General features: G+C 37.4%; 2 protein-coding genes across 2 annotated transcripts; both read right to left on the reverse strand.

Moving 5' to 3' along the window:
* Positions 1-1718: 1718 nt before the first annotated feature.
* On the reverse strand, positions 1719-2871 carry LOC106373333. Its single transcript, XM_013813518.1, has 4 exons — positions 2491-2871; positions 2079-2410; positions 1806-1980; positions 1719-1727 (listed from the first exon to the last, which is right to left on the reverse strand). The coding sequence occupies exons 1-4, from the start codon at positions 2869-2871 to the stop codon at positions 1719-1721; spliced, it is 897 nt and encodes a 298-aa protein (XP_013668972.1).
* Positions 2872-9315: 6444 nt separating this feature from the next.
* On the reverse strand, positions 9316-10164 carry LOC106373334. The gene has a single exon (XM_022702479.1). The coding sequence runs from the start codon at positions 10162-10164 to the stop codon at positions 9316-9318; it is 849 nt and encodes a 282-aa protein (XP_022558200.1).
* Between the last annotated feature and the right edge of the window lie 1886 nt (positions 10165-12050).

The raw sequence follows: 12050 nt of genomic DNA on the forward strand, positions 1-12050 counted from the left end.
AACCCTTGAAAGTTACACGGGTAACTAGTATTACTACGCCATGTACGACCTCTTCATCATACTCAACTCCTCATGTCTTTCTCTTCCCATATATTGATCTCATCTCAACAATGAGGCGGGATATTGTGGTCGATAGAACTTTTCTGAAGAATAAATACAAAGGAGTTCTATTGGTTGCAACTATTGTAGACGGAAACTCTAATTTTTATTATATTGCATTCGGAGTAGTCGACTCAGAGAATGAGCGTTCTTGGGAATGGTTTATGAGAAAACTAAAAGTTGTCATTGCTAATGATCATCATTTGGCTTTTATTTCGGATAGACATGTGGCCATCGGGAAGGCAGTTGAGAACATGTTTCCAACAGCTAGACATAGTATTTGTATTCATCATTTTTTTGAATAATGTGGTTACATATTTCCATGGGAAATGACTTCCTGGGTTGGTTTCAAAGGCGTCCAAGGCTTTTAGAGTTGCTGATTTTAAAAAGACATTTGTTAGTGTATGTAATATCAGTCCGGCAATTGGAAATTACCTACGGGAGGCTGATGTGCAAAAATGGGCTAGATGTCAATTCCTTGGATACATATATGACATAAGGACAACCAACCCTGCTGAATCCATTAACTCTGCTTTGCGTTCACCGGGAGAGTATCCAGTCATTCCTTTGATTGACAGTGTCAAGGAAATGTTGTCTTGGTGGTTTTATAAGTGTAAGAAACTTATTTCAAAGCATAAACATCCTCTGACCAAAGATGTGGAGAAGAAGATTGATAGGAGAACCGGGTAAGGTAAAACATTTACAGTTTATCCTGTCACTGATGGTCGATTGCTTGTTAGAGGGGATAAAATTGACTGCTTAGTTGATTTGGATAGACGGACTTGCTCATATGGAAATACCGACCTGATGAAGATCCCTTGTAGGCACGCAATTAAAGCTGGTTTTCATGTTTGCAGAGAGCCACACACATTGACTGATTTGATGTACACGACAGGAGCTTGGAGAGAAGGTTATCAGGAAAACATAAATCCTATTGATGTTCCTGAGGATGCTTGGTCCATACCAGAAGATGTTGAGGAAGTCAATGTGCTACCACCGGACACAAGAATATCAGTTGGAAGGAAAAGAAAACGAAGATACGAAAGTGCTGAAGATAAAATTCGGTCCTCACAAACATCAGAAAAGAGGCAGCCTCGCAAGTGTAGTAGATGTGGCATGAGTGGACACAACAAAGCAACTTGTGAAATACCAATCTAGTCGGCACAAATGGTAAGGGTCGCTTATATGGTCTCATTTAATTTTTCTTTCATGGTCGGTTTGTTTGGTGACTAACATTAAAGAAGGCATTCAATCATAACACAAACAAAGCATTACATTCATGGAGTTATCATTACACAAACATTCAAGCATATTAACATTTTCACTGTGTAATATTATGTAACACTTTCGGATATTGTAATATGCAATGAGACAAGTTTGTGACTAACATTAAAGAAGCCATTCAATCATAACACAAACAAAACATTACATTCATGGAGTTATCATTACACAAAACATTCAAGCATATTACACATTACAAACCTATTACACAAACTTGTCTCATTGCATATTGTAATATCCGAAAGTGTTACATAATATTACACAGTGAAAATGTTAAGTTCCAAGTACAACCTATCTCCAAAAGCCTAGCTCCAAAAGTCTAGTTCCAGCACCCTAACTCAAGCATCCTAGTTCCAAGTACATCAAGTTTTACACTTTCTCTTAAGAAATACATTTTTCTTTGCTGGAGCTTGAACTTGATTGACCTTTTTCTTTGCTGGAGCTTGAATGGTTTTTCTCTTAGGTGGAGCTTCATCGGTTTTGCTCTTAGGAACGCTTCCTTCGGCACTCAAACTGATTGCTTCCCTGAGCTGTGAAACCTCACTCCCCATGTTTCCCATTCTCTCTTTAAACATGCTCTTCATATTCGCCATTTGCGTTCTGAGTATATCCCCAAGGAATTGACAGATGAGTGGACTAAAACCTCAATGAAACTCTTACTTTCACGATTAACTTATGTTGTTTGCTTACACACCAACTTCTTCTTTCTTGTCTCGGCTCCTTCATCGTGAATTTTTCTCTTGCCTTTTCCAGTTACATTAACTGAAGATGTCCCCACGTCTTCTGCAATATCAGTATCATTCACACTCTTATCAGCTTCTGACTTTATATCCTCTATATCGGCTTCCTCCATTTCAGTCTCTTCAGGTTCTATAACTGGCCATTTTGTATTGCTCCAATCAAACTTGTTTTTAATCATATTGAGAAGAAAGTCCACTCGTTCATCTTCCATCTCATCCTTTCTTGTATAATCAGCATGCAAAAACACATCACCATTACCAGTCACTGAGATGACCGAGAACAAGTCACCCTACAAAACAATTATAACATTAAAGGCTATACAAATATATATACAACAACCATATAAAAGTATACAATAAATATACATACCTTCTCAGTAAATGAGTTCTCACGTTGAATGATGTCTTCATTAGAAACTTTTGCAACTCCTTTCCAATTGCTACAACTTGGAACTCTGAAACTGTCTGTGACTCTTCTGCCACATATTTCTCCAAAATCCGGAATTGCTTCCATAATCCAAATCTGGAAAGCATAGGAGAAACCCTCGAAAATGTAGCTGTTCTTCTTAACCAACTTCTTCCTAGCCTTCTCAATGGAACTCAACAAGAAGTCATACGAGTGAAGACCCCAATGGAACTTCTGAAGCTTGTCAAGATCCATCACCAGCTTGATGTATATATGAGGGATGTTCACCTTCTCATCTCTCCCCATCACCACACCCATTATCACGAACAAGTAGATCAACCTCATCCTATCACGCTGAGTCCAGTTGTGAACTTTTTTAGATGCACCTTTTTGATCGATTGCAAGGTGATCTTACCACCTGTCCTTAGTAGTTCACTCCAAAATCCCCCATTGTTTTTCCACTTAACTACGTCACAGCTACTTTCCCGTGAAATCTTGAGGCCTGTCACAACATGGTACTCCTGAAGCGAAAACTAGAGAGGCGTCCTCCCTAAGACAAACTACTTCTCATGCATCTTCGAGGTAATCAGCTGCTTATACAAGAAGCTATCCACCAATTTCCCGTGAAATCTTGAGCTTATTTTTCGCAATAGCCATAATATGTTTGAAAACATGATCTATCTTCACATCACCGTACTCCGCAGACATAGCTTTCTTCAGATCCCTGATAAGTTCCATGCGGCAGCAGCTGTTGATCTTATTCACCTGAGGTTCCAAACCCTCTGCATACACTCGCTTAGGTAGCTCTAAGTCTGTATCTACAAAAGATAAAAAAAAAAATGATTCTAGTTAAGCAAGCTAAGACAATTCACAAACGAAATGAGTTCATATAATCAGTTAAGCAAACTAAGACAAGATTGTTATATAAAAACACATAGACTATCATTCTGTTCATATAATCATTTACGCAAACTAAGTGAAGATTTTTATATAAAAACACATAGACTATCATCCTGTTACAGTGAAACAAAGACAAACTACAAGCAAACAAAATCAATTAACCAGCCTTTAAAACTGTTTACACTAGCAAACAGAGACAAACTACAAGTAAAACTGTCACTAGCAAACAGAGACAAACCACTTGTAGTGACAATTTGAACATTGTACGCATGATAAGCAAACAAAACATCATTACAGAAATGAAACCAAATATGACATTGTATGAACTACAAGCAAACATAGACAAACTACAAGCAAACAAAATCAAATTGTCACTAGCAAACAGAGACAAACTACAAGTAAAACTGTTTTCATAACTCTGTGTCTATAGAATACTGTTTTCAAAAGTTAGAATTACAGAGACTATCATCCTGGTCAGAAACTAAATCAATTAACCAACCCATGTCAAGCGAAATCAATTCACAAAAATCAAACAAAACAAATATCAATTGATCCAAACAATAACCGGATCGAGGAAATGAAACCAAGAAATATAAAGTTGGAGATAATACCTTAGGTGAACACGATGTCAGAGAAAGAGAGAGAGAGAGAGAGAGAGAGAGAGAGAGAGAGAGAGAGAGAGAGAGAGAGAGAGAGAGAGAGAGAGAGAGAGAGAGAGAGAGAGAGAGAGAGAGAGAGAGAGGGAGAGAGAGAAACCAAACATTAGGGTTACGTGTTTTGCCTTTTTGTTCTTGTTCCCTTTTTAAAAAAAAATATTTTCCCTTTGTAACACATTTTTTTAAATTAAATTTTAAAAAATTCTATTAGTTTGATTAATCAAGGGTTAGTTTTGGGATTATAAAAAAAAATTATACTAAAGGGACAACTTAAGGATGGATTTATACTATAGGGACAACCACGCCAAATTTTTGTTCTGTTTTGGCAATGTTACAGATCAAATTGTTTTTGCGCTTAATTACCTGTTGAATGACATAACCAACATAAATGTTTTTTTGGGAAAATTGGTTTTTTAGAGCAAAAAAATGGTAACTATGTCCTTTTAGACTAATCTCTATTATTTTATGTCCCAGTAGACTAATTTTTTTTCAAAATAGCAGTAATGCCCTTAAAATTGTAATTTTTAAATAAAATATATAATGAGTTCGATCATGCGGGACCAATCGATCCGAATTTAGAAGGTCCAACGGATCGATCGATCCTGATCATTATGCAGAACAAAAAAACGCGGAGTATATACTGATCGACCTGGTCCATCGGCGAAGGTCCATTTATATAGATCGACCGATCTCTCAATACGGATCGACCGATCTCGTGCCCAGGAAAGTATCCCAAATCGATTTTTTTGGTTTTCTTCGAATATATCCGGATTCATTCCCACTTGATTTGAACGACCAAGCATGATTTCAACTCTTTAAAGTCAATTTCTTTGGGTTGAAACCCATAATTTCCCATTCACGAACAAAGGAGGAGAAAATCAAAGTCTCACCCAAGTTCATAAACCCTAACTCACTCAATTTCACTCTGATTTGGACGATTCTTCGGCCTAACCCATACGATTTCGTGAGCTTTTTACGAATCTATCACTCTTTAGTTCGTTCTGCAAAGGTATGAAACTCTATCTCCACTTCTTTCTAGAGTTTGAAAATAGAAAGGTAAAAGGTAAATTTTTTGAGTTTGTTAGGATGTTTAGGCTTCAATCATGTGTTAAGGTGATGATTAGAAACGATTTTGTACACAACCCATGGCTTTTTTTTTTCTTGGACAACTCAACCCATGGCTTAAATCATATTTTTTGGATAGATTTAGGAATTTTTGGTTTTGTACTTAAAAAAAAAATCAAAACACCCGAAAATTGGAATTGATACAGTAAGAATGCTAATTCTTTTAGGTTTTGTTGACATTGGCTATTGATAGAGTATTAAGAGACATTATTTAACTGAGCTGTGATATTTGTTATTAATAACTATTGTGTTGTATTGTATTCAATTTTCAGGTATGGAGTTGGAGTTGCCTAGTCGTTTATACGGTGAGGGATTGGAACCTCAGGTTAAGAAGATTAATAACAGCTGCCGACTAAAACTTCTCGAGTTGCTGAAGGAAAAAATAGAGCCAGAATTCGATGAAGTTATGAAAGATCCCATTTTTCGCATATTATGGTTATCCAGAAGAATGATCTGAAGTTTTCGGCGAGGTTGGTACACTCTTTCTTGTGTAAGGAGTTGATGACAAGCAAGAGACATGAGAAGTGGTTCACTTTCGCTAGGAGGACTTTGCGTTTTGGATTGCAAGAGTATCATGCTGTCACTAGTCTGAAAGTGAAGCGAGAGAAGAACAGTGGGTTAGTGACATGCAAAGATGATGATGGTTTTTGGAGCAAGCAGATAAAGACAAATGGAAAAATAAACTTGCAGATCATAAAAAAGAAGCATTTGGAAGAGAGCAATACCTGGACTTGGGGAGATAGGGTGAGACTGATATATCTTTGCGTTATTATGGGTGTGGTGATGGGGAAGGATGAGAAGGTGAATATCCCGCATCTGTACATGAAGTTGGCGATGGATTTGGAGAAGCTTCGGAATTACCCATGGGGTCTGTACTCGTTTGATTTCCTTCTGAAGCAGATTGATAAACAAGGCATAAATTGGAGCAGAAGGAAGGGTATCTGATGGAAAGATTCTTGTTTGGTTTCCAGATTTGGATAATGGAAGCTGTTCCTGCTTTAGAAGAGATTTGTGGCACAAAAGTCAGCAAAAATTTTACAGGTCCTCTGTGTGGTAATTGGAGAGGATGTGCAAAATGTTCTTATGAAGATATCATTGGCGTTGATAACTTATTCCCAGAAAAATTATGCATATATTTTTCTAATAAAAATGTTTATTGTCTTGTTCACTTTACTAATGATTTGATTGTTTTTAGGGGATTTTGCATTCATTCATGGAATCCCACATAGATGGAGTGGTCCTTTTGGCAACTGATTTTGTACAGAAGGATGAGAAGAAAGATGAAAGAGTGCATCGCATTTTGGATATGATCAATAGAAAGTTCCAATCATGTTTGGGGAGTAAAAGAAGCTACGAGCTCCGAATTTGAGGAAGCTGGCGAAGAAAAAAGAGAGGATCAAGCAGCTGATACTGAGAGGGGTGAGAATAGTCATGTTGCAGAGAATGTTGATGGTACAGCTGATGTTTCGGGAAGAAACAAGAGAAAGCATGCGGACCGCGGAGCAGAGTCAAGGAAGAAGAATGTCTTGTGCCAGCTAGCTGCTTCATCAAAAGGGAATATTGACACAGATATGAAAAACTTTTTGGAGGGTCTGGTATAAGCTTCTTTTACTACTTTTGGGAATAAATTCTGTCAGCAGTTCTCAGACAGGTTGGGGAAGATTGAGACTGAGCTTACACAACTCAGGACAGCTTCGGAGAGAACCAACGGTCCGATTAGATGACCGAGATATGGAGCTAGACGGCGAAGATTTCCCTGATCGCTGCTTGGTGTTTGTGCATCCTGCAGATTTTAAGAAGATGCAGGACTGGCAAAATACACGAACGTATGTTATTCCTTTGTATATATCATTCCGTTGATGTTCTTAGTAATTGACATCTCTACCATTGTATTTTGTTTACAGAGCTATACAGATTGGTCCTTCTATGTTAGACGATGATCTAGCCGGACGTATTATGTCTGCAAGCAGTTGGCTTAAAAACTACGTAAACATTCAACCTCTCATTTCTATAAAATGTTAGCTATTATATAAATGTTTACATTACAGATTTGTCTTTGTTTTTGTAGGAAATTGATGCTGTAATGTACGTTTTCCGGAAAAGAACAACATTGAAACGATGGAACGTAGACTGTGTTGCTTTCATGACATGCGTCTTCAGCGACCTCATAGCTAAGGATTACCAGAATTTCAGTAAGGGTATTAAGAAGTACAATATGGATCCGTTATTACTGGAATACGGTAAAGGTGAACTGGCTTCTCATGGAAGAACGCGGATGTTGTGGAATGTCGATGTGGATCGGATGTACGTTCCTGTCTGGGTCAATTGCAACCATTGGATTGCTTTATTCATCAGTTTTGTGACTAGGAATATCCAGGTGTTTGATTGCGGGGGTAGAAAAAAAATCAAGGAAGTGGAAGCTTTCGCACAGCTTATTCCTCCACCAGCTTCAAAACGTCGTCGTGGTTCCTCTTCTTCGGGTCCTGCGCAGACACAATGTGAGGATGACACCATTCCGGATATCTCAGTCGATCATACTCCAGACCCTTCCATGGAGTATTTGTTACCACCATATACTGGTCAGTTTGATTCTGGAGCACCACCATTAGATGGTACACAGCAGCAGCAGTTCGCCTGGACAGCGGATACTCTGGTCAAGCTCTCGACGATGATGCAGACTGTGTGGGGTGCACTTGCAAAGATTAGATGTCCACCTACTCCTTCCCGCTGCTGCGCTCCAAGACTTCAGAGGCTGCTGGTATGATTGGAGACGACACAGGAGATGAACCATCTGATGAAGCAGCCGATGCAGAGCGAGGTTCACGCCTCCATAGGAGCACACGAGCACCAGGACAGAGTAGGAGTTGCAGTCCTAACGACCACCAATGATCAGTATCAGTTATATCTTTCCATTGTATTCCACCGTTTTTTTTTTAATTTTCTGCGCATTTCGAACTCGGATCTGGGTTGTTTTCATGTTTTATATACCCAGTTTGGATTATAACTTTTATTAATTATATAACCTATAGTGAGTTACCATTCTATTAAGTATAGTCATGAAGGAGAAGATAAATGCAGGTTTTTATCTTATTCTCTCTATTTTGATGAGTTAAATTCGGTTCAAATCAAGTGGGAAAATCTGTCGTAGAGATTTATTAGATTCTGGGATCGATCGATCCAAATAGTCGATCGATCGATCGGTAGGAGATCGAGCTTTGCCGATCGAGAGAACTAAAACCAGGTCGATCAAAAGATAGTCTAGGCTTTTTGTTTGTTCTGCATATTGATCAGGATCGACCGGCTGGATCGACCGGTTAGTCTACAGATCGATTGATCCCGACGGATCGGATATCACAGTTTGTTAAAGGGATCGATTGACTCAGATCTTCTAACCAAGTTAATACATCATGAAAATTAAACAAAGTTCTCCCAAAATGAAACAAAGTTACTAAAATTCAAGCAAATATAGTCTGAAAGACTGAAACAAAGTTGTCACAAGCTGAAACAAAGTTACTAGAAATCAAGCAAATGAAGTCTGAAAAACTTTCACTAAATTGTGAAGAACACAGCAAACAAATCGACAATATTGGCATCTTGCAAGTTGCTCTATTATGACCACCAAGACCACATCTACTGCACTTGCGAAGCTGACCCCCCTGTGATCCTTGTGATGATCGGATTTTATCTTCAGCAGTTTCATATCTGCGTTTTCTATTTCTTCCAAGAGATCTTCTTGTCTCAGGCGGTAGCACTTCAGAATTTTCCACAACTTGTGGGACGGACCAACCATCTTCAGGAACTGAAATGGGATTTATGCTTTCTTGGTAAGCTTCTCTCTCGTGGTATACAAAAAATCAGTCAATGTATATGGTTCTCTACCAACAAAGAAACCGGCTTTTATTGCGTGTCTACAAGGGATCTTCAAGAGGTCGTACTTCCCACAAGAACAAGTCCGTTTGTCCAAATCAACAAACCAGTCAATTGTATCGCCTTTAACAAGCAGCTGGCTATCAGTTTCAGGGTAAACTCCGAATTTTTTTTCCCTTTTCGATTCTCCTATCGATCTTTTCCTCCACATCTATGGTCAAACGATGGGTGTGCTTTGAAATCAACTTCTTACGCTTAAAAAACAGCGTGTCAGCATTTCTCTAATACTGTCCAACAAAGGAATTACGGGAAACTCTCTCGGCAAACGCAACACAAAATTTATCGACTCTGTATGATTGTTTGTCCTAATGTCATACATGTATCCATGAAATTGACATCTAGCCCACTTTTTGACATCCGCTTCCATAAGATAATTTCCAATTGCTGGACTGATATTGCAAACATGAGCAAACGTCTTCTTGAAATCAACCACTCTATAAGCCTTCGAAGCCTTAGAAATCAACCCAACTAACCCCTTCCCCTTGAAATATGATATCACATTATTCAACAAATGATGAATACAAATACCATGTCTCGCTAGCGGATACACTTTCTCCAGTGCCTTCGCTATTGACACTTGTCTATCCGAAATAAAAGACAAACCATTATCATCAGCAACAACAACTTTTAATTGTCTCATAAACCATTCCCAAGACTGTTCATTCTCGGAGTCTACTATCCCAAATGCAATAGGATATAAATTTGAATTTCCATCTATAGCAGTTGTAACCAGTAGCACCCCTTTGAATTTATTCTTCAAGAATGTTCCATCGACAACAATGACACGCCTCATGACTTTGCTAAAGCCTCTGATCGATTGACCAAACGCTATAAACAGATATCGAAATCTACCATTGACGTCAGTCTCATAAGAGGAATGTGTGCCTGGATTGGAATCTCGCAGCATGTGCAAGTATTTTGGTATTGTCCCATAACTTTCCTCTGGAATACCTCTAACAGCGTTGACTTCATATTCACGGGAATCCCATGCTAAAGAATCAGAGATCTCACATCCATAATCATTACGCATAATCTGAACAATATCTTTCGCTTAAAGCCCTTCCTTGATACCTTCATATTTATGCATGATCAGACCGCCTATCGTTTTCGCTGAAGCTGTCTTTCCGGCACTAGTTTTGCTTGAAGGTGCGCATGAATGTACACCGACATACTTCTTAATAATAAAATATGTGGAGCCCTTCAAACACTCTGCTCGAGAACCCCAAAAGCACACCTTATCAGCGCATCTAATACACCAAACTGATTTATTGGAGTTGCTAATTTATTGGAGTTGCTAACTGTGTAGTGAAAGTTATGCTTTATTGCACATAACTCAAACATCGCTTTCAAAACTGTTTTGTTGAGGAAAAGATCTCCCGTCTTAACCAATTCGACCACCAGATTTTTTGCCAATTTTTCTCTGTTTTCTTTTTCAGAGTTGATGTTGTCAGCATCATAATCATCTCCATCAACCTCGTCTTGCTTCATCTTTCCTTTCTTCTTCTCATTATGCTTGTCAGCATCATAATCATCTCCATCAACTTCACTTTGCTTCATCTTCCCTTTCTTATTCTCGTTATGCTTAGCTCCCTTAACAATACTTGAAGCGGCCCCAATGTCACAAGGATTTCGCTCGTTCTCTTCACTAGTACTTGCATCAGTTAGCATCTTATTAAGATCAATGTCGACCTTATTCGGATTTCCTTGCTTTGCTTTATAGCTAACACACAATTGAGTTGACTGATGCTTCTTACAAAACCCTAGAAAAATTTGAACTTGCCGTGAGTTTCCAATGATCACCGGTGGACATTCTGATGAATTGATCAACCCAATAGGAAGGTGACTCAACTCCAAATCGGCATCTGTTTCTTCAAAACCAAAATCCTCTATAACGTTTTTCTGTAACTGTTCCAGAGAGGACTTCAATTCCAAAGCAAGTAACCTTCCCCCTTTCTTTTTATCAACATTAAAACTCCAACCTGAAGATACAACCAATTCCCAAACACCACATGAAGCATAGACATGAATCATGGTAGAAATAATGTGAAATTTTTGTGAAAATTTTGTGAACAATCAATGGAATATAGAAGACGGCGAAGAAGGTTACCAAGGTTTTTTTTTCGTTTTGTTTAGTTCCTTTTTCGTTTTTTTTAAATCGATTTTTTTTACAAAATATAAAAGTGAATATTCCCAAATATTTTGTTTCCATATTTTTAGGAACTGATTTCTTATCCGTAGAATACATCTAATCTGTAGAAATCGGTTTCTACAGTTTTTTAGAATTATAGTAATGTGTAGATTTTGATTTCTACATGTTTTAGATTTATAGTAAATATGTAGAAGTCGGTTTCCACGTGTTTTAGATTTATATTAATGTGTAGATTTTGATTTCTAAAGATTTTCGAACGGTAGGTTAAGCGCGAAATGTGTATTCTAAATATTTTTAGAATACTCATATTTACGTAGATCACGTATTCTAAACATTGTAGATTCAACAAAAAAAGTGGATTTCGTTTTCTACTTCGTAGAATGTCATTTCTACTTTATTTAGAACATAATCTGAAATTTATGATTTCAACTTTTTATAACTGGAAAAAATACCACTAAGTTCATATAAGTATTTTATCAAAAGTTACTATTTTTCCAATTTTTTTTTTGTTTGTAAAACTATTTATTAAATTTATGTTCAAAGATATTAAAAGGTGTTATGGGAAAAAATGTCACAAAATAGAGATTAGTCTAAAGGGTCATAGTTATCATTTTTTTGCTCTAAAAAACAATTTTTTCATTTTTTTTTTGGGGCTCAACATTAACTTTATAACTAACCATATCATGATTTTTACTAGTTTTCAGTTACGATATAAATTTTACTTTAAAAATCAATATTATATATTTAAATTGTTTGGAGTATTTGTA

Source organism: Brassica napus, chromosome C5 (assembly GCF_020379485.1).
Source record: "Brassica napus cultivar Da-Ae chromosome C5, Da-Ae, whole genome shotgun sequence".
Taxonomy (NCBI): Eukaryota; Viridiplantae; Streptophyta; class Magnoliopsida; order Brassicales; family Brassicaceae; genus Brassica; species Brassica napus.